General features: G+C 31.5%; 1 protein-coding gene across 1 annotated transcript; it reads right to left on the bottom strand.

Annotated features, from left to right (window-relative positions):
• Window positions 1-8,117: 8,117 nt before the first annotated feature.
• On the bottom strand, window positions 8,118-25,750 carry LOC134707603 (uncharacterized). Its single transcript, XM_063567532.1, has 13 exons — window positions 25,619-25,750; window positions 24,651-24,848; window positions 23,946-24,008; window positions 18,312-18,509; window positions 17,891-17,992; window positions 17,388-17,492; window positions 16,653-16,691; window positions 15,887-15,940; window positions 14,660-14,695; window positions 12,871-12,921; window positions 12,286-12,354; window positions 11,650-11,740; window positions 8,118-9,063 (listed from the first exon to the last, which is right to left on the bottom strand). The coding sequence occupies exons 1-13, from the start codon at window positions 25,674-25,676 to the stop codon at window positions 8,505-8,507; spliced, it is 1,623 nt and encodes a 540-aa protein (XP_063423602.1). The 5' UTR covers window positions 25,677-25,750; the 3' UTR covers window positions 8,118-8,504.
• Between the last annotated feature and the right edge of the window lie 1,655 nt (window positions 25,751-27,405).

The following is a 27,405-nucleotide window of genomic DNA, read 5'->3' as shown; positions in this document are numbered from 1 at the left end:
AAGCATTTTAATGATGATAAAAATCAGTTGTATATAAATATAAACGATAACCAAACTGCCAGCACGAACAAACAGTTTCTTACGACTTTAACTAGCAAAACAACATTGAACAATTTAAAAAGTGAAAATTGTTTGAAATCGAGAAAAGACCATTTGCAGCACTGTGTTTCAGATGTTGACAAAATAATAGTGAAGACTGGCATAAAAGGCATACCTGTAAAGTTACCACCAATATCCTAACGTTATTTTTATATGTTTGTATATTGTAACAGATTCATTGTACATGTGTTTTTGTTTTGACTATTGAATTAAATATATTCTGAAGAAAAAAAAATTCGTATTCATCTTTAATTCATTCATATTTTCTGTGTAATATTAGCAAAGATGCTCGCAGACATCAAAGGCATGGTTTAAAAAGTACATGTCTTAAAGTACATTATAGGATACATCATTCCTTAAACCTTAACAAAAAATAAAATTGTCTTGTACAAATTTTATCTCTTATCTTTTCCATACACATATTTCATTGCATTGAAGTCTAACCTACACTTTGAAACTGACCATTATTTCAGTAGACTGTTGAGAACAAAAACTTGAAATGACAAATGGGGATAACCTCAAAATTTAATTTTATACTGTCAGTTCTGATGCATCATAATTCTTGCAGTCTACTCTTCCATCGAAATATATATTTATGAGATTTAATGACATCGATCAACTAAATATTGTATAGATGAGCATCGCCTTCATATGGAACATATATCTCTCATTTGATAGATATAGGCAGATTTGGTATGAGTTCCAATGAGACAACTCTCAATCCAAGTAACACTTTATAAAAAATAAACCAAGGTACGGCCTTCAACATGGAGTTTTAGGTTACACCGAACAGCTTTTATACTTGAATCTTACCCGTCGGATTCCTTATACTTAAGTTATCTTTTATTGGTCCTTGGACTTTATTCTAATATGGCGTCCTTCTAACACTTTGAGTACACACCCGTGGTAAAATTGAATAAATTGCTTGGGCTGTTCCGATCGTACTCCCACGTCATATGCTTTTTTTAAATTAGCTACCCTATCATAGAATGATGACGTCAAAGTATAAGCATTTTACGGGAAAATACACACTTGTGAAACCGTAAATCATCACAACAAGGAAACGTAAACAAATGATGCTAAAATGTTTTAGTATGTCATTGTTTGTATACATTTAAGACAAATTGGAAAAGTTATCATTTAAAATCATCCAAACCTATCTAAATATATTATTGTAAATAGTTTGAGAATGTCACTTATTCAGTTTGCTCCGTTCTTTTACGTCAATTTAATAGTGCGTTTATTTATGGGAACGGCACATAATGGCTTCACCTAGGGCGCTTCGATCCAAAAGAATTGCCGTATTTGTCCGATCAGAATCGAAAAAAATCATGGGGGCTTGAATATATTTAGCTTTTACCACGGGTTGTCCCTTTTTGCCGATATTTTACCCCTCGCTATCGCTCTGGGTAAAATATTTGTCATAAAGGGCAAACCCGTGGTAAAATCACGATATATTCAAGCCCCCATGTAATATTTCTTAATTATATACCTTTACTCTAAACCATTGAAAAGAATAAATATAGGTGTGTTTCAATGACTTACCTAATTTATTTAAAAGTGGTTGAAAATAAAGTGTTTTATAATTTGACCTTTTCTAAGTTTAAGCTGTAAAACTTTAATTAATGGAATTCATCCTTAGCCTTCACTTCCTACGTCACTTAAAGTACTGGATTATTAAGGTCGTTTTTAAATTTCAAAGTTCACATAAGGTTTGATCACTTGAATAATTAATCTGCGTCGAATGGCTCACATAAGGGACAAAATCAGGTTTTAAAACAACATAAATATCATCAAAAGATACAAATCAAGGTTAAAAAAATGAAGAAATTGATTTGACTTGATTTTTTGTGTTTAAAAGCCACTTTAAAGCTCCGCTTTTGGGGTATTTAGTGGTGTCCAGTTTTAATTGGTGGAAGAGGCCTGAGTTACAGGAGAAAACCACCGACCTTCGATAAAAAATGACAAACCTAGTCAATTAAGATTGCAGTCGAGTTCATCTCACAACCTCAGTGTTTTCTGGCTAGTGATTGGAATAGTAATTGCTGAGACCACTCGGTCACCGATGTCCTTTATGAAGAATGTTGTTGCATTTAAAAAGAGCTATAACAGATGCTCAGACAGGGTGTGCGTCTTGTGCTATCCAATATATCTTGTGTTTCAATTTTGAAATCAAGATTTCATAACGTCATCAGCAGACTATCTATAATAGTATTTTTCATTACAATTCATTACAATGCAATAAAGGAAACACGAGTAAGATCAACGGATGATATGACAATAAACAGGGTAAATTTCACGTAACTGAACATGTCATTATACTCAAGTGTACAATGGATGATATGACAATAAACAGGGTAAATTTCACGTAATTGAACATGTCATTATACTCAAGTGTACAATGGATGATATGACAATAAACAGGGTAAATTTCACGTAACTGAACATGTCATTATACTCAATACTCAAGTGTACAATGGATGATATGACAATAAACAGGGTAAATTTCACGTAACTGAACATGTCATTATACTCAAGTGTACAGGTAAAAAGAAGTCCAAAGTTGACAACCAAGTATATAACGTCTATCGTCAATCTGTTTTCAAAATTTCTGTATCTTTTATACAGAAAAATAGCGATCTCAAGATAACATTGATATAGTTTCATAAAGAGTTTGTTGTTGACTTTAAATGTCTTGGAAAATACTTTTCATTTTCTTGATACTACTGATGATTTGATAAGTTGCGAAATTAACCAAAGATGTTATGAATTAAATTTGGAATATACAGTTCATGTACAAACTTAGACAGTTTTGTTCCAAAGATGTTGTTTTAAAACCCCAAAAATGTATTCAAAAGGATGAAAGTTCAAGCAACAAATTACAAAAGAACGTAACAATCAGCTTAAGATACAATTTTTTTCATCACCAACAAATGTTGCATCATTGTCACATAAAAAGTCACCGAGGTTTTATTCAAATTTCTCAAAAATGTAAACGTCATGTCAACCAAAACTAAGGAAAGGAATAAAAAATAAAACAGCACTCCAACACTACCTATAAAACATGATAACTACCAAAACAGGGAGTGATCTTTAAATAGATTTCAATCAACGTTTATGTCTAAGAGGTGTATAGTATTTATAATAAAGGAACAGAAAATCCGGAAGCAGCTGTCTCGGTTTATAAAAGGTTTAAAGATGTGTGAAAGATATTTGTTGGAATTAAAACATGGAAATAAAACAACCTTGATGAACATGTTAATATATGTAGGTAGACAGAAGTTATTACAATTTTTATTAATTTTCAAATCAGCTTTGCTCGGTTTCAAAACGTACATATGAACAAATATCAATTAATAAAATTATACACTTCTATGACTTATGAGTTTATTTTCACGTGTTCCATTCACACGGATTTTTATTTGGATGTACAAAAAATTGCTCAGAGCCTGCAAAGACCATATTTTGTGCTTGACCAGTAAGGCCGAGCACTTTTGTTTAATAAGACTCGACATTATCTCCACATTACTCTTCTGTAGCTAACTGTACTAGACTTTGATCTCGACTTTACTTTATAAGTTTTATTCAGTAGTAAAAAATCTCAGCATAGTCTGAAATGATCTCGACAATTGCTCGACTAGTCTTGACTCGGACTCAACCAGTCGCAACCAGCATTGGCCTGTCTCAACCTATCTCGGTATTGGCTTTATAACTTATTAGCGACTAATCTGAATCAGCCCATTCAACTGAATTATATATTGATCTTCCAAAATTCCAGGTTATACGGTAGCTGGGTTCATTGCCGTCAAACAAAAGGATTTAGTTGATAGGTTAAAAAAGCTAGAACTTTCATAATGTTTTTTAATTAAATTCAGATAGCCATCTTTAAATAAACTTGGAATTTTTTAAAACTATAAAGCTCGCTTCATCATACATTGATTCTACAGAGTGTCGGGCTGTTTGGTAATTTGTTTTATTGCTGTTGAATTTAAGGATTTAATTAATAGGTTAAATATGCTAGAATTATCAAATAAGACTGAAGTCGGATAGTCACTTTTTAATGTTTGAATTCCTTTTTCAAATTAATTTGAATTTGCATTAAGCTATACAGCTGTCTAAGATATATATATTGGTCTTACTAAATCCCTGGTTATGCTTACGTTGATATAAGGAAAAGATAAACAAAACCTGGAAAACTGTTCACATCTAAACTGTACATATATAACTGTTCAAATACTTTCACGTTTGATCATTTGATTTGTATGTCTGTGATTGCAAACAAAACAAAAACATTCAAAAACAACTAGAACTGCGAATTGCATCCAATTGCAAAACACTCTGAGTATGCAGTTTTCATAGAAACTGCATCCATTTTATGTGTTTAACTATGGTAGTTCATAACATGACATGCACTATTGTTGTTAAGTCTGATACAAAAAAATGTAATAACACGTTTAGATATTTGGATGACAAATGGCTCTCTATAATAACGGCTTTAGTATGACACTAAAGAGATGTATCCGGTTGAACTGACTTTTTACAATGAACACTGCCTTTTCCTAGAACATGATATCTATATAGTTTAACGGGAAGCTTAATACCAAATTTTTTGATTTAAGAGATGACTTTTCATTTTCTATTATTAATTGTCCATTGTTAGATGATGATGTTCCATTGTCACCATCCTGTGGAGTTTTATATACCCCAACTTGTTCGATTCAATCGTGTATGTAACAATGTAATTGTTTTTACGAATGAAATTCATGTTTTACTGAAAAGATTTCACACAAGGGTTTTCGATATCACAAACAAGTCGACACATCTACTAAATGTTATCATCGAAAAATTGGCATCATTCGTTAATATCAACATGCAGACATCTTACACTTTCAGATATTGCATATCCAATCTTTCAGACTGATTCAGAAGGCATATAGCTACGATACTGCTATCATGTCATCAAAGATGACATATTTTGGAATGAATATTTATTTCCTCATATTCTTTGTTTCGGAAATAAAGATATTTATTTTAAAAGCAGTTGTTAACATGATTTTTATATAATGAACACATAATCTTTCAATAAGTTTAACTGAGGTCTGGATCTGGCATTTCAGTAACTCCTAGTAGTCCTTTGTTAATTTATGTATCATTGTCATTTTGTTTAGTTTCTTTTGTTTTGAGCCTCTGGACTTTGTAATTGTTGTATGATTTTTTAACCTACCAAATTAACATGTTTTAGAGTATAGTGTTACGTCCCTTTTTACTGAACTAGATATAGGAAGAAGTGGTATGATGTAGTATACATATTTTAGGGACCCGCTGAAGCTCTTTCTCGCTGTGTTGAAAATCTTTGTCTTTTGCAGTGTTCTGCTCAATGGTCGGGTTGTTGTTTCTTTGACATATTTCCAATGTCCATTCTGAACTGCATTTCATTAAGTTTGGAACAGTTTAGTTATATTTCTTATACTTAAGTTGTTGTTGCAATGGCTACAGTGGCCATTTTGAAAATACCAGGTATAACTACACAGCTAGTACGGATGATGGTCAGGAATGGTAAACTTTCAACGAGTTTGGCAAAATAATCTCAGGGAATTGAGTGACATATTTGTTATCAAGAGAAAAACAGTAACCAACATTAAAGACTAAACAATAACGGTGAAACAAGGACAAACGTCTAAAAATGAGTGACGCTTTAATCGTAGGATATTAATCTAGCAATTTTGATATAAGGAACAGAAAATTTAGACAAATAAGACAAATCAGAAATTATTTGTTTATACTCATAATGAATCATTATATGTGCAAACGTTGTTTAATGTGTCAAATACCTGGTCTAAAAACAATACAAAAAGCTTGATACAAAAGATGTTTTTGTAAATAGTTTTGCAGAAAAGTTTTTTCTCAAAACTTGAAGAATGGGAACAACCTCATTAACTGATGATGTTGAAATAACAGGTAAGCTAGTTCTATAAATGGGTATAATCTTCTCCTAAAGTTTCAAGGATGTGGATTGAAACTGTCAGAGGGGTTGATTTATACTTTCATGTAACTTTCAATTTGAAAACTGAAAATAATTTAAGGAGTATACAATGAATAGAAAAATAGTTTTAGTAAACTGAAAAATGTATTGAAAAATAATGCAAAACTTATAATAAATATGAAATAAATTTTCTGGCGTACAATATATATATATACGTTCTTCTAAAAACATCTTCCTGAAATCATCAAAACGATGATTTCACAGCCGTACATACCAGAAAGTAGAGAGTTAATCAGATGTAAAAAAAAATTCAATTTGCCTTTTTTTTCCTCTGAAATTGTTTAACATTTCTCAGAAGTATTATACTTTAACTTTAATTATACATACCTTCTTTTCATTAACTTTGATAATATAATCATATGTATTCGTTAATTGTGTGTTAATTTGTGTTACTACGTTTCTTGTTCGAGTTAAGGCATTGGAATTAATATTTTATAGTGTTTCTTTCTATGTTGTGATGCTTATTATTTCAGATAAGAAAGAAGCTTCAGTGCTATTAAAACGTTTAATCCCGCTGAAATTGTTTGCAACTGTCTAAGTCAGAAATCTGATGTTCAGTAGTTGGAGAGTTGTTTTATTGGCACTCATATCACATCTATCTTTATCAAATCAAGACTTTAAGCCGAAAAATACTTGTTTATAGAGGCCGGGTAAATTTAGAGGAATAGAAGTGATGGCAATGAATCCCATGATCTGGTTTCCATGCGCATAACAAGTACAAGTTGCCATTTTGTTGTCTGTTGTACTTATGACACATTTTGTATTCGTATCAAATACATCCTCGTAATACTTATTTTGAAAACTTAAGGGTTTTTATCCGTTGATCAAATTAAAGTTGTTCTTTAGTCTTCCGGAGTTTCTGTTGAAATCATTCACTTCTTGTTTAGATCAAATAGATTGAGAAAATACTTAAACAAACAATGCACAGGGAAGCTTATTCATCACAGTAAAATGAACACTTGGTATACTAGTCTTCCTTAAGTTAACGTATGGTGTAGTTAAATCGCTGTTTGTTAACGTTAATTCTAGTTTCCTTTTATTATCCTGTAGAACTTTCAAATATGATAAGGAGTCCGTGGAATTTAACATGTTGGCAGTGACAATAAAAATAAACAGCTGCAAAGCTTTGATGTAAGGGTCGATAGAAAGGTAAAATTTATCAAGGGGTCACACAACCACCATTAACCGGTGAAAACAATATATAGCTTTAAGAAAAAAAGAAAACAAAAACAATCCACAAATAACTACTCAGAAACTTTGAATTGAAAAATCACGAACCCTGTTAAAACGAGGGGTACACCGGAGAGATAAGCTCTACTTTTGGCTCTCGTTATGATGCCCGTGCTAAATCCAAATCCAATAAAACAATTCGGTAAAAATTTGTGCTTCATAAATTAATCATTTGTTGTTTCATATGAAACATATTTAATTTTTTAATATATCTCCTTTTTTTAACAGAAATTTATATAAATAATTAATAAAGTACACAAAATGTTAAACATTTGAAAAAAATGGTGTGTTTTTATCTATACTTTTTTTTGTATTAAATATACAAGTTATTTAGAAAGAAAATAAGAAACTTTATTTGTCTACTTTTTTTCCTACTAATTCACCTTTTGTATGTAGAAATAATATAGATGTTTATATATGAAGTCTCCAAATTCTTCAATTTGTTGTGGTTTTTTTTAAATTTATTTATCATTGAAACTATACTATTATTCTGTCAAATTCTTATTTATACAACCATTCGTAAAATAAAATCATATACATTTACATTTTGAAACAATTTTTTTTTTGCAAAATAAAAGATAAAAAAAAACAAACATAAAACGTAAAAATGTTATTTCACAAAACACTCTTCAAATAATACAAAAGTCTTTCAATTTCACATAAACTATATTTGGATATAAGTTACGGTTTGGTGCAACGTAAAGCTGCGCTAATAAGTAGCTATAAATAAGATGTTGTTTTTATAAAAAACTACCTTTTTACCTTTTTCAACTATTATTACTTTAGTTTCATAGAATTTTTTTGTCGATTATACAAGGCTTATCATTCTAAAAGAAGAAAGATATCTATGAGCTTCCTATAAAATTGAGATAAAGTACTCAATTTGACCGTTTCCAAATTTAAAGCACCTTGAGTAATTTTATTGCTTGTACCCTAAAATGAAAGTACCCTCACGACATTGAATAAATTTAAATTTTTTGGAACATTTTTAACCAATCACGGTGATTTGTTGTACATTTTTAAAAGTATTACCGAAAATGCGTTAAATTATGAAACGGCAAATTGTAATTTAAGGGTAACAATAAACCAAATGACTTATCATTTTATAAGATAAAGTGTCAATAAATGTAGTTCAAGGATCTTCAATTATCAGTCCAGTTTTGTCATCAGAACTGTGTGCGGTAATAGCATCATTACTGCTACTTGTTGACTTTGTTTCGGCTTCTACTTCTTTTATTTTATCTTTTTGATTATCGTTATTTTCAATCATCACCATTACCTCAGATAGTTCTCCATTGTCAAGAATCAATCCAGTTTTGTCGTCAGATTCGTTAACAACATCATTATTGCTACTGATTGACTTTTTTGCAGCCTCCATCTCTTTTGTTTTATCTTCTTTACTTTCTTTGGTTATGTTGTAATTTTCGTTGTTTACACTCATGACATTTACCTCTCGTAACGTTCCATTATCATTCAATTTGGTTTCTTCGATATCTTCATCTAAATCAGTGATTTCAATACTTTCCGATTGCAGGCCGCTAAACATACCTCGTCCTAGTACTTCTATACCTGAATCAGTTCCGTAAGGTCTTGAAGAAGTTGCTTGGTATCGTCGGAGGCTTCCTGTAACTGGGCCACTCACATCAGATGTACTCGCACGTTTTTCTCCATCGTGTTCTAGTATAGTACTACTGTTAATATACAAATGGTAATTTCAGTAAAACAAATAGTACATTGTTGACAATAAAACCAATTTCATATAAGATTATTCAGCGCTAACTAACTTCAAGGTAGGCAGATACTGATATTTAAAAGGTGTAGCAATTTGAATATCAAGTCTCAGAAATAATTACTAATTAAAATTAAATCTGTAAAACAGTTAAACCAATATTTTGTACGTTGCAAGTAATTTGTCAAGGATTACACATTTGAATATGATTAACACTTTTTCTGCCCTATGTCATTTTATCAGCCCTCCAATTGATAAGATATTCCCGTGCTTGCATTTCTTATCATGATTTTCTTGATAGAGGGTTACTGCTCACAAGGAAGCTATTAAACCAAGAGTTCCAAATGGTGAAGTTGAAATTATCCCTTCGTAAATTTTACGGACGCCATCACGAGTTGGTTGACCGTTATGGAATAACCGTTTCACAAATGATATCGGATATGTTCCTTACATCGTAACTATAATCCCTTCCCTTTCATGAATGTGACATACCGAATTAGACTATTTACCAAATTTGTAATCACATAAGCAACACGACGGAAGCCACATGTGGAGCAGGATCGCCATCACGAGTTGGTTGACCGTTATGGAATAACCGTTTCACAAATGATATCGGAACTGTTCCTTACGTCGTAACTATAATCCCTTCCCTTTCATGAATGTGACATACCGAATTAGACTATTTACCGGATTTGTAATCACATAAGCAACACGACGGAAGCCACATGTGGAGCAGGATCTGCTTACCCTTCCGGAGCACCTGAGATCACCCCTTGTTTTTGGTGGGGTTCGTGTTGTTTATTCTTTAGTTTTCTATGTTGTGTCTTGTGTACTATTGTTTTTCTGTTTGTCTTTTTCATGTTTAGCCATGGCGTTGTCAGTTTGTTTGAGATTTATGAGTTTGACTGTGCCTTTAGTATCTTTCGTCCCTCTTTTAATACAGAAGCGAACTTCCTTAAATTTCAAATCAGTGTAAAGCATCATGTATATCACATTCACCATTTTTCAGAACATAATTTATATACATTCATGCTGGACCTTTCGCTATCAGTAGCTATAGGGTGAAAGGTTAATTTTATGTAATGCAAGAACTGCCGTGCAGGTGACTTGTTCTCCTTTTACTTCTTCATAACAAAAATATTCGCTGATAATGATATGTCTGTAAATCATAATAATTGAATTTTGGATGTAACGCGTCTTCTTATTGGCTAAAACCGTTTTGTTTATCATATCATAGACACAATTTTGTCATGTGATCATGACGTCATAAACGTTTTTCATGATTTACGCAGGTTTAAAATGGAATTTCGAATTAAATTATAAGAAATAACTGTATGCATTAAAGGAATGATTGTAATATTTTTTCTGTCTTTGTCGAAATAACATTAAAAAAAATGTGGTGCACACTGTTAACTAACCCACTACGCGCGTTATTCAGTGTGCACCACATTTTTTATGTTATTTCTTCATAGATTAAAAACCTATTACAGTCATTCCAACAAATCTAACAAATCTAGCTATTTAGTAAACAATCTGAGTGAGTTTTTAACTTTCTAATGTCATTCTGTATATTTAACAACAAGTTCATATATTAAACTGAACTCCGAGGCAAATTTAAAACGGAAATCCCTAAACAAAATGGCGAAATCAGCAGCTCAAACACAAGAAACGAATGGATAAAAACTGTCATGTTCCTGATTTAGTAGACATTTTCCTGTGAAGTAAATGGTGGATTTAACCTGGTTTTATATAGCTAGCTAAACCTCTCACTTGTATGATAGTTGCAGCAAACTCAATCATATTGATAACTATGTGTGAATAAAACAAACAGACATAATAAGTTAAAATGTCACACATAGGGGTACATTAGTCAACATTGTGTTATAATGTTAATCACTATGAAATAAAACAAATCTGTAACAAAGAACGCAAACAAGGCATATAGACCAAGTACATAAGCAAAAATGCAAGATAAGAATACAAAAATTATCATAGAAAAATGACGGGATTTATAAGCACAGAGTCACGTCATATGTTAAAAAGAAACGAAAAAAAGCTTTCAAACAAAGCACTTAAACAAATATGAAAGACAAAAATACAAAACATTATCATAAAATAATAACACAATGAGCATGATGAGGGATGTATAAAAACAGAGCAACGCCAACATGGCCAAACGGTTGACATGAAAAACAGACTAAACAAGAAAAGAAATATTCATAAAAAAAAAATAAAAGAATAATATATCACGTTATTTAGTGGATACACAACGTCAGTCCCCATAATTTATACTCCAAGACCATCGTGTATTTTTTGTGCAGTTGATACAGAATATTTATCTACAAGGTATTGGTACCCTCCGATGAACTCTCTTAGAAAAGGTCGAGAATTTCTTTGACATATCCCTGGTGCATTAACTTTCTACTTAGACACTTGTTACGTTTTACAAAGTCTGATTAGGAGCTGCAATAATTTATAGTAGACCTCAAGCAAGTATAAGTAATGTAACTAAGTGAATGGTTATCTTTTACAACTTATATATTATTACCGTTGTCTTCTTTTATGTCTCCAAATCATGACAAGAACAATTATCATGATCACCAAAAGGGTTATTATAACGACAGCAATAATCCATAGGTCTGATAAAAAAATTATTGAAAATTGAATGAAACCTACGAGTGAATGTACGGTAATACATTTCTCATCTTTATGTTTAAGCACTACACAATTCTCTATTCTTTTTTTTATTTTGTGGTCGGATTTTCCTTTAAATTTTCTTTTAGCATTATTTTACCCATTACAATCGGTTCTGTAAACACTATCTAAAACCTAATGAATAGTTGCCACTGGTAAACACATAATTTTGATCATTTCCCTTTAAAATCATCTAAGTTTATCCGTGTTTTGTGTGGGGTCGTGTTGTTAATATGATTGTGTTTGTTGTCCTTTACACTTTCTTGTTGCCTTTGCGTTGTCTTGCTTACTTTGATTTCATAGTGTGGATGTCTATTAAGTGGTTTGTTTTTAAATTTACGAATTGACCATCCTTTAGCGAAAAGTGGCAATTGTTTTTATGTCAATGATTTTTTCGACATGGTAGATGTTCAGAACATTCTCTACAACCTAACAACAACAACAGTGATACTAAAAATGAAAACTATAATAATTATAATTATGATAATACTATTTGATTCCTCTGAGGAAGGTTTTCTGGGTTCAGCAGGCTCAGCAGGTACAGCAGGTACAACAGGAACTAAAAAATAAATTATTTATTTTAACAAAATTTCATTGTAAGTTAGATTTTTTGTCGGAAGTAGACCTACAAGGTATGATATTGTACAACGTACTAGTGCGTTTCTAGCAGATTAGATCAAACTAAGACAACATTGGCTAAAAAAATTCCGCAATGATTGCAAAGTTTGTCCATTTTAACCTTGCATTTCCTAATTCAGCAGGTTTTAAACAAAGTGTTCGTAATCTTTATTTTGTCCTTTTGATGTTCTCCACTCTACACGTTAAGACTACTTGTACTTTATGTGTTAGTTACAATGAAACTTGTGTCTCTTAATATATTACTTATATTTATGATATTCTAGAAAAAATTGTTACCAAACTTATAGCACCGCTCGAATCTATTAAACAGTAAAAAAATCAGAGGCCAGATAAGCAATATGATTTTCTTGAGACTTTCAGTTATATATGTTATTCTGATATAACAAAATCTCATTTGACGTAGTAAAGAAAGTACAATGTATAGTATGATATATACCTTTACTATATACACCAACTGAAGTACCACCTGTCGATAATTGTGTAGTATCTGTTTAAAACAAAAGCAATGATCAAAAATTCACATATTCAAAATTGTTTTTTTATATACATATATTTTATATAAGTTCAAACCATTATTTTGAAAGCATAACAGTGAAAGGAGATAACTTTTACGAGAAACAAATGATAGATTTTAAATCTCTTTCAAAATATATATCAACTAAAAAATTCTACATTAATTTTGTTATTAAGGGCACACGATACAGTTATAGGGGAGGTAATAACGTTGTTAACGTAAAATGTTATTTTCGCGACGTCAAACCTATGTGACTAATCAGGAAAAGATGCATTTGTCGACTGATTTTTTATCATTCGAACTGATTTGATCTGAAAACGAGTGCATCGACCCGTTTTTTCAAACGAATATTTGTTTCATTTTGCAGGGCGATGATGTGGACCAACTTTTATAAAACTGTAAATAGTACAATTTTTTTTAATTGATAAATATACAGCAAAAAAATAATATTTTTCTCTCAATTCATGACTGTTTGATAAATATTAGTTATATCTAAATTAAATAAAGGGCTGCGCTTTAGCGCATGATACGCCCGTTGCTCTTTTAACTTGTCTTTTATGCTTTAAATGAATTTATATGATCAACTAGAAATAGTGTGAGCCCTGTCAAATACCCCCCCCCCCCCCCCCATATAATAAATAAAAATGCACCAAAAAATTGGCACTTTTAAGGTCAATAGATATAAACAATTTATCAAAGTGGCATAAAATTTTGTGAAAATGTTAGTTATTGTCCCAAAATTGGAAAATCCCCCTTTCTCTAAGCATAAAAATTCATAACAGGGAAATGTAAAATATGAAATTTATAAAAATTGAAAGGGAGCTTACATTAATAGATATAAACAATTCACCAAAGTTTCATGGACATTGGTGAAAGCCTTTTTGAGTTATTGTCCGAAGTATTAAAAATCCCCCTTTTTTTATGAATAAAGCCCCATAAATCCAAAACTTTAAATCTGAAATTTATAAAAATTGAAAGGGAGCTTACATTAATAGATATAAACAATTCACCAAAGTTTCATGGACATTGGTGAAAGCCTTTTTGAGTTATTGTCCGAAGTGTTAAAAATCCCCCTTTTTTTATGAATAAAGCCCTATAAATCCAAAACTTAAAATCTGAAATTTATAAAAATTGAAAGGGAGCTTACATCAATAGATATTAACAATTCACCAAAGTTTAATGGACATTGGTGAAAGCCTTTTTGAGTTATCGTCCGAAGTGTTGAAAATCCCCCCTTTTTTTATGAATAAAGCCCCATAAAAAGACGACGGGCGTATAAAAACGCATAAATGTTTAAGATACCTATAAAATACAGAAATTACAAATTATATAACAAAAAACAATTTATGTTTATCTTTTAAAACAAAAAAGTTATGTCTTTCTTTCGAAAAGAAAAATACGGCCACAAATCCGAATTTTGAGCAAATAAACCAAATTTTCATCTCATTTAACTCAAAAAGTAGCACATGAAGGTATATTTTTTATTACATATTTGATTCAATAAGGAAAAAATAGCCTATATGGAAATGTTCATCAAACTTTAAATACGGGATCAAAATTGTATCGAATGCCCTTAATAAAGACATTTTTTATGCGAATTCAACTAAATGTGTAAAAACAATTTAATTTGTTGCCAAATTTTCAAGTTTATTGTACAAAAAGTGCTACAATTTAATTTACTAAGTTGTCATGCACATATACATTATCGTACCTGTTGCACTGGTTTCATCCTTTGGATTATCTGAAACTATTTTAAACCACTGTTGAATATTTGAACACATTGCAGGATGTTTGAATTTCGTAAGTTGAGGTTAAGATACAAAAATCAGGATGTATTTTTCATGTATTTTTATAACAAACACCACCTTTTAGAAACTACGCTTTCTACGGAGGTGCGTGTGATTAAAATTGTTAAAACAATATTATTTTGTCTTTTGATAAAAAAAAAGAGTTGGATTTTTAAGCTAAAACTTTTACTATTTGCAAACTTTTAAAATGTTTACTATTTTATCATACCATGGCATAAAGATACATGTAGTACACTAAACTGAAAATTTAGGCAATGAACAATAAGTATATCGACATTGGTTTACTTATTAAACATGTAGGTCTAAGTACAAAGATTGGGAAACAACTATCGGAATTTATCAAAACCATACTGTTGAACATCATGACATCTGATAAAGGTATTATAAAGCATGTTACAATTGTACAATGAAAGAGCTGTTGCTTTTAATATTTTTCGCAGATTGTAATATCCTCTTACTTTAACAGAATCAATACATTATAATTTGCCGCTTTGGATTGTTTTGGTTTTTAAGTCATTATATACCTCAAGGGTGACAATGGAAATCGAAGTATAGTTACTTGTTATCTAAATCCAACCGCAGTAAAACCCTTGCAAAAATTGGGGGTCCGTTTGGTTGTTACGAGATGCATAAATACACAGCCACGTCCGGTCTGAATAATGACGTTTACTCCAATTCCTCGTTTATAAACCCTTACAACAATTCTTTCAGGCTATCGAAGATGACATGTTGCAAGGCAAAATTGCTGTCCGTTTTAAATATATTCTCGTCTCATGCGCTTACGTGCTATTTAAAATGTATTGTGACATCACAATTTTTATTGAATTAATATACATAGTACAAATTCATATGACGTACGAAAACGTTTGATCTGACCATACTACTATTTCCAATTGCAGTCAAAATTTCCAGTCTCACTAGTACGGCCCCTATTAGATGACCTACTTATCATATTTCGGTGACCTGTTCTCGTACTAAATATTCATGAATTATTAAAAAACTAGAGGAAAAGCAAAGAATAATCAAAAGTGTGAATTATATAATTAGGTCATCATGATTTTCGTTTTTTTTTCTCACTCACACAGCCAAAGATATACATGCACTTGTCACTATAGAAACTATAATCATACATTGTTTTGGTCTTGTTGTACTTGTGGTATGTTCTTGGGTAGAAGGTGGCATATCTAAATTAAAAAAAGAAATGACAAGATATTTTGCGCTAAAATACTTTATAGCACCCTTTTTTTCATAATCAATGATAATGTAGGTATATTAGAAAGTCGACAGAAAGTTTCTCTCAAATAACAACATACATCATAAATGCCAAACACGATAAAACAAAAACGTATATACCAACAAGAACGTCACCAACAAAATGCTATGTCTCATATATGACATTAAACAATCGAGATTGTTCCAATAGACCGGGTAGTTTAAATTAGTTATCGAATGGTAAAACTAAAACCGACAGTGTTTGGTAATTCGTTAAGTGGTAACGTGTTTATGGCTATTTCAGTAGAGGCAAGGCAAAGCAGAGATTAGACTCATGTACATTTTTCAAAGTCAGGTTTTGGTAGGATCATTTCCACAGCTTATGCTACCACTCTTATAACTTACTTTGTGTTTTCTATTTTAAGGTTATTTCATATTTCGTGGTATTTTTAAAGGATTTTTTTGAGAGGAAAAAAAATATACATCACGAGAGACACCTTAGCAACAACGAGTCTCATAGCGACCATGATGAAGGGACGCTATTCAATATTGTTGCCGTTAAGTATTGTTCAAACGGGTGATTTATGATGGATTTTAATTAAATTATGTAGAACAATTATTTAATGAATGTCATGAGACCAAATCAAAATCACAAATAGGACATATTCATATAAACTAACTTACTTTCTGTTGTTTCCTTGATAGAGGTTGCCGTCGAGACATCTAGAGATAAACAAAATTAATTACTAGTAAATATTGTTCATTCGTACTGTTTTCCCCAATTACACCATTAGAAGCAGGTTAAGCATATGTTTCCCAATTACTAGATTTTAATCTGTTCTATGTGAATTACATTGTCTACGTTTACTTTGTGAGAGTGGTCTGCTATTTATATGTGTGTAACTATGTCTTTAATATTGTGTTTTGGTATCTACATTTTGGTTTACATGTTACATTGTATAAAAAAAAGTATTATAAAATTTTTAAAGATAGGAGTCTGATATACATTTCATGAGCACAATTTAATCTCTAGAATTTTTATTGATCAAGCATGGAAAAGACTCATTGCCTGGAATTCTACAATCGAAATACTTTGAAGAACATAAAACTAAAAACAAGATATAACGCATATATATAAGTACTCATTCAACTGGTAATTAATGCTATAAAATACAATTACTGTTCAAAGAATTGGCTAGAAAAAAAACTCTATGCATGAGATAATTGACCGGCTATTTATAGAAGTTCATCTTTCTACGTAACCTTTGTGCCATTTAAAAACCTGTTCCAATGGTGTATTTAACCTCATAAGTCGAAATTGAACTAACAAAGCCATGGCTAAAACGAAAATACAAGTAGACAAATAGCAGTATCCAAAAAATAACATCAAATCAAATATTAATTACGAAATGTACATACAACAAAAACTTTCTTCTGAAATGTCAACTCTGTCTCTCGCGGTGATATTATCATTTCCATTGAACTCAACAAATTTGAGACTGCTTTGATACGACATATCTTCGTCTATAAAATATATAGAAAGAGTATTAATTATTCATCCCTAAATTAAATATAACAATATGGTTGGTCAAGTTGCAGTTTCCAGTAACAATACCATTATCTTGCAAAGAAATCATCTCTGCGAAGACATTCAAGAGGTATTGTGCAGATACAACTCTTTACCTTATCTGGGTTATAATATAAACTATATTGTTGTGTCACTTTCTATTTTTAAAATCTACGATAGCATTGAATATGCCCGGAACGACTAGTTATTTGGTGCAAATTTAAAGAACGTGCGACTATTTTTTTAACCAAAGAGTTACACTGTTTGAACGGTATTTCTTTAGAAATTCGTAGACTTTAACCAGCTCTATGTGAAACGGAAAAAAAATAATGTAATGATTCAATTAAAAAAGGACCTGTATAGCAGATTCCTTTTCTTGTATAATCACAGTCCCCAAATTCTATCCGTAAAGAACATTCATCAGTTTTCCTCACATACTGGCACCTCCGTATCAAACCTATACAAAGAAAGAAAATATTAATTGTCACATTATTACCTTTAAAAAAAGGACCAAAGTGTGATAGAATACTCAACACTGACTGATGAAACCCATTTTTCAAATCCTATATTCATTATCTTAATTTATCATCTGAGATCAAATAATGGAATTATTTTTACGTATGAATAATAAATGAATACGTGCATTATTTTCCTAATTAATTATCATAAATATAATTGTTATTATAGGATCTTATATGATTTCCCTTTCTCCAACTTTAATAAAATTCATAGAAACAGAATAAATATATAGATGTTTTTGTAAATCTGATAATTACTTCTTTTAAGATAGTCTGTGTCCACCAACTCAAACCACTCTTCACCCCTTTCAGGAACCTGAATACTCGTTGGGAGCCTATATAATGGTTGCTGACTATCAAGTTTGGCAACTGTGCTTTTAATTGCTTGGCAGTCACGTTGACTATCGCTGTATGTTTTGGTCTCACTAGAATTCATCACTACTGTATCATTGACAACTAAAAATTAAATAGAACATAAGAAACAACTATCACGATACATTCTGCATTAAATGAACTCTTATTAATCTAACATAAGCTAAATTAAAATAAATAAGATTAAAAATTCTATCCCAAATAATCTATTATATACTTTTCAGACGCTATGAAAAAATAGAAGAGTAAACGTTTTCTTTTCATTTGTCAGGGGAAACTTTCTTGGATGTAAACGAAATTGTATATACCATTATTTTTTTTAAATGATATATTCTCTTTAATTTCAAACGAAACATACTTCAGGAGCCTGTAATTCAGTGGTTGTCGTTTGTTTATATGTTACATATTTATTTTTCGTTCAATTTTTACATAAATAAGGCCGTTAGTTTTCTCGTTTGAATTGTTTTACATTGTCTTATCGGGGCCTTTTATTGGTGACTATATGCGGTATGGGCTTTGCTCATTGTTGAAGGCCGTACGGTGACCTATAATTGTTAATGTTTGTGTCATTTTGGTCTTTTGTGGATAGTTGTCTCATTGGCAATCATACCACATCTTCTTTTTTATATTGACACATTAAAATGATAGAGGTAAGTACATATTTTACTAGTAATGAAGATAATCAAAATGTATACAATTGAATATAATTCCCTCCCTTTTGCACTTGGCGTTAATTGGTAGTTATAGCAAGCATTTCATCTCATATAATAGCTAACATCCACATCATTTATACTTTGGCCAGTAGTTGACTTATTAGCAAGCATTCCTCATCTTCTTATTTTCATATAGTATGGGATTTTTTTCCCAGACAAAAATAGCATCATGTCAACTCCTAGCATTATGATATTTTTACCAAATCTAATTAACATGAATTGAGCAAATGAGATCGTATATGTTTTTTTAATAAAATAAAAACAGAATGAGCATCTGCTATCTTTCAAAAATTCATAATAATTGATTTCAAAATTCATAATGTGCATGATTTCAAAGAAGGAGTTGAGAATTTTTTATTTTCTTTGTCATTTTGCAAAACTCACTTCACAAAGTAAGGAAGATTTTCTATTTTAATATGGTAAAAAATAATTAACCTTACATAAACTGAGATTTAATTAGTTGATATTATTTTTCAAACGATATAGCAATTTTTACATTTAATTTATACTGTGTGTGTGGAATAACAGAATACGACTTGTATTATAAAGCTTTTTTAACTTCAATTAGCATTAGCAACCTCGTCATAGTTTTACGTTTATTCATTTGTACTGTTTAACTAAAATATATACAGTTGAGGCGAAATGGAAACATCGCAATATGACCAACACTGCTTTTGCAAATATGTTATCTTAAAGAGAGACGAAAGATACCAGAGGGAGAGTCACACTCATAGATTGAAAATAAACTGACAACGCCATGATATCATCTGTGAAACGGTAATTTCGTAACGGTCAACCAACTCGTGATTGCGTCCGTAAAGAGAAAGTCAGGGGCGATATACATAATATTATTCAGGAATATAGCATATATTAATGTAAGGCAGTGAAGCATATGCAATACTAAATTGCTTCACATTTTCAATATTATATTTTAGCTTAAAAAAATAGAGTAAACATATTCGGTAATAACTGTCCTTTCCTGGATTTAGATATTTCGGTTTCAGACGGGAAACTACACACCAAAATTTACGACAAAATAGACGATTTTTCGTTCCCTGTTGTTAATTTTCCATTTTTAGATGGTGATGTTCCTTTGGCACCATCTTACGGTGTTTATATTTCAAAACTTGTTTGCTATGCCTGTGTCTGTTGTGACGTTTTTGATTTTAACGAACGAAAACTATGTTTTACTGGTAAATTATTAAACCAGGGATATCGTTACCATGAATTACTTAAAACCTTTACTAAATTTTTCCATAGATATAAAGATTTGGTTTTGAAGTTTGGTTGTACCTGTAGAAAACTTATTTCAATCGGGATAGCACATCCTCATTTTTACGGAAATGTTGTTAACCGTGCCTGGAAATTTAGAAATGATCCATGTAAACTTGTTACTCCTTTGAATAAACTTATTCTAAAAGGTTACCTATTCAACACTGTAATAAGATCATTGAATATTGTTTTTATTGGTATGAATATTGATTTTGTTATCAGTAGATTAAAAGCTAACTAAATTTTACTAGTATGTTATATACATATACATTTTCATTTCATGGGTCTACAATCTGTCGATACCTGTAACTTGGCATTGCACAAGGTCATGTTTTTCTCTGGCTGTTTTTGACGTCTTTACACTAAATCCGTTGTATGTTGGATGTGTACGGATTGATTGTTTAGTCATAGAGGCATGATTTTTTTATTAGTTGTAAGTTGCTTTGAACAAGCTGTCAGATAACTGCGAGTACTCTCAGATCTGTTCATTGTGTCTTTTTGTGTCGGGATGTATAAGTACCCGGCCACGTTCATTTGTATTTTTTGTCTATCTGATGAGTTAAGCCTTTTTCAACTGATTTTTATAGTTCGTTCTTATGTTGTCCTATTATACCACTGTCCCAGGAGAGGGTTGGGATCCCACTAACATGTTTCACCCCGCCATATTACTTATGTATGTGCCTGTCCCAAGTCCGGAGCCTGTTATTCAGTGGTTGTCGTTTGTTTAAGTGTTACATATTTGTTTTTCGTTCATTCTTTTATACATAAATAAGGCCGTTAGTTTTCTCGTTTGAATTGTTTTACATTGTCTTATCGGGGCCTTTTATAGCTGACAATGCGGTATGGGCTTTGCTCATTGTTGAAGGTTGTACGGTGACCTATAGTTGTTAATATTTGTGTCATTTTGGTCTTTTGTGGATAGTTGTCTCATTGGCAATCATACCACATCTTTTTTTTATATAATCTAAGAATATAAAATTGAGAATGGAAATGGGGAATGTGTCAAAGAGACAACAACCCGACCAAATAAAAAAAACAACAGCAGAAGGTCACCAACAGGTCTTCAATGTAGCGAGAAATTCCCGCACCCGGAGGCGTCCTTCAGCTGGCCCCTAAACAAATTTATCAATAGAATTTATCAATGCGATGATTCAAAACTGTCTGTAATGTGAGTTAAGTCAGATTTAACTTGTTCCGAATGGCTATTTTATTTTGAAGCAATTAGCAAGAACAAAATTGCCCACACCATTAACCACAAACGCCACCTACATAATTTGTAATAATAAGTCCAGAATTTCACAGCTAATTGAAAGATCCTTTTTTATATCGTATAGAAAGCCGAATATAGAAAGATGATTACAGCTTTCCAATTGTGAACTTTCCATTTCTAAGTAGCAACATTCCAGCAGCACCTGCATACGGGGTATATATCTCCCAATTGATACGATATTCCCGTGCTTGCATTTCCTATCATGATTTTCTTGATAGAGGGTTACTGCTCACAAGGAAGCTATTAAACCAAGAGTTCCAAATGGTGAAGTTGAAATCATCCCTTCGTAAATTTTACGGACGCCATCATGAGTTGGTTGACCGTTATGGAATAACCGTTTCACAAATGATATCGGATATGATCCTTACGTCGTAACTACTATCCACTTCCCTTTCCTGAATTTGACCTACCGAATTAGACTATTTACCGGATTTGTAATCACATAAGCAACACGACGGGTGCCACATGTGGTGCAGGATCTGCTTACCCTTCCGGAGCACCTGAGATCACCCCTAGTTTTTGGTGGGGTACGTGTTGTTTATTCTTTAGTTTTCTATGTTGTGGCATGTGTACTATTGTTTTTCTGTTTGTCTTTTTCATTTTTAGCCATGGCGTTGTCAGTTTGTTTTAGATTTATACAGAGTTTGACTGTCCCTTTGGTATCTTTCGTCCCTCTTTTAAAGAGATAAAGTATGATTTTGTTTGCCCAATCAAGACCATTCTTATACAGGTAAAAAAAAGAAAAAACATATATTTCTAATCTATAACTAGAGGCTCTCAAGAGCCTGTGTCGCTCACCTGTTACTGTATTTACTGATGTCGGTCATCTTGGTTGGTAGGTGGGGTCATTAAACACTTTTTTTTAAATAGATACCATAGTAATGATTGTGGCCAAGTTTAGTTTATTATGGCCCATAGTTTTGGAAAAGAAGATTTTTGTACAAAAATGACGAAAAGTTGTTCAAAATTGACTATAAAGGGCAATAACTCCTCAAGGGGTACTCTTACAATTTTTATTATGTTGACTTATTTGTAGATCCTACTTTGCTGAACAAAATTGCTGTTTATAGTTTATCTCTATCTATAATAGTATTCAAGATAATAACCAAAAACTGCAAAATTTCCTTAAAATTATCAATTTTTGGGCAGCAACCCAACAACGAGTTGTCTGAAAATTTGCGAGGGGATAGATCTTATTCTGATATACATTTAAATCTTAAAGGTTTGTCCTAAATGTCTTAGTTTTTAAGATATAAATCAAAAACTGCATTTTACCACTATGTTCTAATTTTAGCCATGTCAGCCATTTTGTTTGTTAGACGGTGTCATCGGACACATTTTTTAAACTATATACGACAATGATAATTATGGCCAAGTTTGGTTTAATTTGGCCATGTAGTTTCAGAAAAGAAGATTTTTGTACAAGTTACAAAAACTGACGAAAATTTGTTAAAAATTTACTATAAAGGGCAATAACTCCTTAAGGGGTTGACTGACATTTTTAGTCATGTTAATTTATTTGTAGATTTTACTTTGCTGAACATTATTGCTGTTTACAATCTGTCTCTATCTATAATAGTATTCAAGATAATAACCAAAAACTGCTAAATTTTCTTAAAATTATCAATTTTAGGGCAGCAACCTAACAACGGGTTGTCCGATTCATCTGAAAATTTCAGGGCTGATAGATCTTGACCTGATCAACAATTTTAAACCGTGTCAGATTTGCTCTAAATGTTTTGGTTTCAAAGATATAAGCCAAAATATACATTTTACCCCTGTGTTCTATTTTTAGCCATGGCGGCCATCTTGGTTGGATGGCCAGGTCCCTGGACACATTTTTTGAAATAAATACCCCAAGGATAATTGTGGCCAAGTTTGGTTAAATTTGGCCCAGTAGTTTCAGAGGAGATGATTTTTGTAAAAGTTAACGGACGACGGACGACGGACGCCAAGTGATGAGAAAAGCTCACTTGACCTTTCAGGTCAGGTGAGCTAAAAATGAATCTAAACAGACCTAGAAAAATTGAAGTTCGCTTTCTGTTTATATCTATTTTTGTGTGTATGTCGCTTATACAGTCATCGTAGGTCTTCGGAGTTGAACTCGATAGTTACAACCATTATCGGGATTGACTGATTTGATATGTTTATAGAGTAATTTTAAACCTTCAGTCTGCTTGTCCACTATATAACGTCAAATTGCAATCCGGTTTGATAATTAAATAACTTGTGTTAAAAAGTCTAAATACACATAACTGTACATACCACACGTGTAATTAAGCTTGTCAGACGTTGGCACTCGTCCATGCTTTATTTCTTTGCATATTCCTGAAAAAATAAGAACGAAAACTCAAACATAAAGTTTCTCATTTAGAAAAACAAACAAAAAACAAAACCAACACGATATGATTTCCATGCGCAATATAATATTTTCTGAGATAAATATCTTCATATTAGCACGCGACGAAATGTTTGAAAAGCAGAAATGTAAAACAGATAGTCTTGTATCTTAAATAGCCTTCGTCGCGAGAGGAAGTTTGAACCTATGATTTACAAAATAACATTACTTAAAGAAAACATATGAAAAAGAAATGTGAAACTACTCATGTTCTATAAAACGTTATAGGACCTTGATGTCAAATATTTCTTGCTTTTATGTAGGACTGATGGTATGAATAAGTACGTCGTAGTTGTTTTACTGAACCCCTCTGTAAAATGTAAAGAGACGTATCTACCTTTTCATAACACAGCTACTTCGTTTCAGTAGCCTGCAGTTTTAATATAGAGATATTGAATCCTTACATTCAAATATTTGCAATTAAAACAAAAATCATGTCAATCGTTTAATTTATAATATAATGTACAGTTCACGCATATTCGGTTTTTTAACATACTGCTTGTCCTGTTCGAGTATGTAACATTTTTAAACAAACAAGATTGCATTTTATATATCGACTGAAAGTGACATACCAGTTTCATTTTGACATCCGAGTACAAACTTTTCTAGACCAGTCCATGCTGTTTCGTTGACATCTAAAGCTTCCAGAACAAAAGAGGCGTTGATTTGTAGTATCTGGAATGGTATAAGTGTACCGAAAAACTCAGATGTACAGTTTGTCTGTGCATCGTCATACTGGATATCCGAAATAATCGTTATTTTCAAGCTAGCTGTAATTGAGAAAAAAATTTTAATAGAACAGATTGCATTATAGAAATAATTGAAAGAAATAATTCTACTCTGACAGATAAAAGTAATTCAAAATGTTTTATTGAAAATTCACAGAATCAAACAAGCCTTTGTTGCTGTTCTTTCCTGCTAGCAGAAATATATTTTCATTTCAAATTTAAAAAAAAAAATGTTAATTTCAACTTAAATTCGACATATTTGGTAGATTGTAAATACTGATGAACTAAAGACGTTCTTAACCGAAACCGAAATTTTTTCCTATCGAAGGAAATTCATAAATTGTTGGTTTTTTTTGTTTCGTTTTTATAGGCTCCTAGTTAAATTTGAAAAAAAAATACATTTATTATCGTTGATTTGGTGTAAACATAAATGTCTTCAACAGTAATAAATTGCACTCAATAAGTTTGCATATATGTTAAATTCAGAAAAGTACTCGGATTTGTTTGATAAGCCGATTTTACCTGCAAAAAGATACGTTTTCATTAACCTGCTAAGGAGGAACGGACAACTTACGTACGGACTCACATCTAAGAAAACAAAATACCCCTACAATTGTAGACGGGTAATAAAACTTAAGGTTTGCTTTTCGTTAAAGTAGATGTTTGCATTTTTATCTAACGCTAACGTGTTATATATTTAGGTAAACATTTAATAAACTAAATTACCGATTTAAACAAAAGGAATGTTAACCAAATAAACTATTTAAACATTCGAATAAAAAATGTGTAACAAATCTGTAAAATTGACCTACCTCCCAAATTTAATTCGGAAAAGATGAACACAAGAAAAAATTGAAAAATGTACTTCATGTTTAGCTTGTCCTTTTTACTATGTAGCTTGTGTAATTCAAATTAGGAAACACTCGAGATTACATCCGCTGTATCAATAATTCATACGGAAATATTTGTGATTTGTTTTATCAATCTGAAAGTATCTAGTATGAATTTCCATCCCATTCATTTTAAAATATTTTATGTAAAACATTTATGGTACTCAATGCGAATTTCGGCAAATAATACCTCCAATGTTCATGCCAGCTATATGAACGTTTGGGTCCTCAATGATCTTCGACTTTGTACTTGTTTGGCTTAATACGTATTTTGATATGAGCGTCACTGATGAGTCCTTTGAAGACTCAACGCGCGCGTCTAGCGTATTAAATTACAATTCTGGTACCTTTGATAACTATTATTAACTTTTATCCTAATCCATTTTTTTTTAGCTATCTCGTATTAATAATTTGCTATATATTCAGTGTAGATATAAGTTAAGGTAGCACCACAGTCTTTGTATTTTGTATTATTACATAATTTTAAAGTATGTTTCTATCTGAAGAATTTGTAAAAATCGAAAGAATCTTTATAATGTCACGACAGGGGCTAAAAGAGGGACGAAAGATACCAAAGGGACAGTCAAACTCATAAATCTAATACAAACTGACAACGCCATGGCTAAAAATGAAAAAGACAGACAGAAAAACAATAGTACACATGACACAACATAGACTAAATTGATAATTGAATTAAGTAAACAAAATCAACTGTATTATTCTAAATAAAGGGTCATACATGAGGAGATAAACTCTTTATTCTTATTGTCCATTTATTAATCTTGAACTGAAAACTTCTCTCATAGAAGTCCTATTATAAATGTGGAGAAAGATAAGGGAAATCAATATATAATTAAAAAAAATTCACAGAATATTGCTATCAAATACCAATGAGATTTTTTTTTTATTGTAGATGATGTTGAATTCTGATTATATAAAGCCGGTCACTCCTTTTATTCTCTAAAAGTTTGCTGTCTGAACATATGAGGAGCTTTGTCTATATTTAACTACATGTACTAATTTACAGATGTATGTCTAGTCTGTGATCTCACACTCCAACAAATTAATGTTGTGAAGGGATGAACAGTGCATAAAAATGTAAATGTAACAGTCTAAATGTGAGAAGAACAAAAATTGTGTGATTTTATTTATAATATAACGGTTTCAGAACACTCCTAGGGTGTTCCAAGTCGAGTATTTGTCTTTATATTGAATTTTAGGGTTTCAAAGAAGGATATTCCGTCTTGAGGTCATTTTTATGTGAATTTTAATTTTGTATTGTAGTGCTGTAATATTATGTTGTCATTTCAATGTTATATTAAACTTTGCCATTAAAGTGCGAGGTTTGGCATGCCATAAAACTAGGTTCAACCCACCACTTTTATTCCCCTTTAAAAGTGTCCTGTACCAAGTCAGGAAGATGGTCATTGTTATATTATTGTTCGTTTCTCTGTGTGTTGCATTTTAACGTTGAGTCGTTTGTGTTTTCTCTTATTTTTGAGATATTGAGATAAGACGTGGCACGGTACTTGTCTATCTTAAATTCATGTATTTGGTTTTCATGTCATATTTGTTATTCTCGTGGTGTTTTGTCTGATGCTTGGTCCGTTTCTGTGGGTGTTGCGTTTCGGTGTTGTGTCGTTGTTCTCCTCTTATATTTAATGCGTTTCGCTCGGTTTTGGTTTGTTACCCCGATTTTGTTTTTTGTC

The sequence above is a fragment of the Mytilus trossulus genome, chromosome 2 (genome assembly GCF_036588685.1).
Source record: "Mytilus trossulus isolate FHL-02 chromosome 2, PNRI_Mtr1.1.1.hap1, whole genome shotgun sequence".
In the NCBI taxonomy this organism is placed as follows: Eukaryota; Metazoa; Mollusca; class Bivalvia; order Mytilida; family Mytilidae; genus Mytilus; species Mytilus trossulus.
The sequence above is the reverse complement of the archived record's forward strand: the minus strand, read 5'-3'. Positions and strand labels throughout refer to the sequence as shown.

What these genes read in the sequence shown, in the direction of transcription:
- LOC134707603 (XM_063567532.1), bottom strand. Translation starts at nt 25,676, where the DNA reads ATGAAGTACATTTTTCAATTTTTTCTTGTGTTCATCTTTTCCGAATTA. An exon ending in AGTTGGTGTATATAGTAAAG is followed by an intron (nt 12,355 to 12,870) that starts GTATATATCATA and finishes TTTATTTTTTAG; the next exon opens with TTCCTGTTGTACCTGCTGTA. An exon ending in TTCCTCAGAGGAATCAAATA is followed by an intron (nt 11,741 to 12,285) that starts GTATTATCATAA and finishes TTTTTTTATCAG; the next exon opens with ACCTATGGATTATTGCTGTC.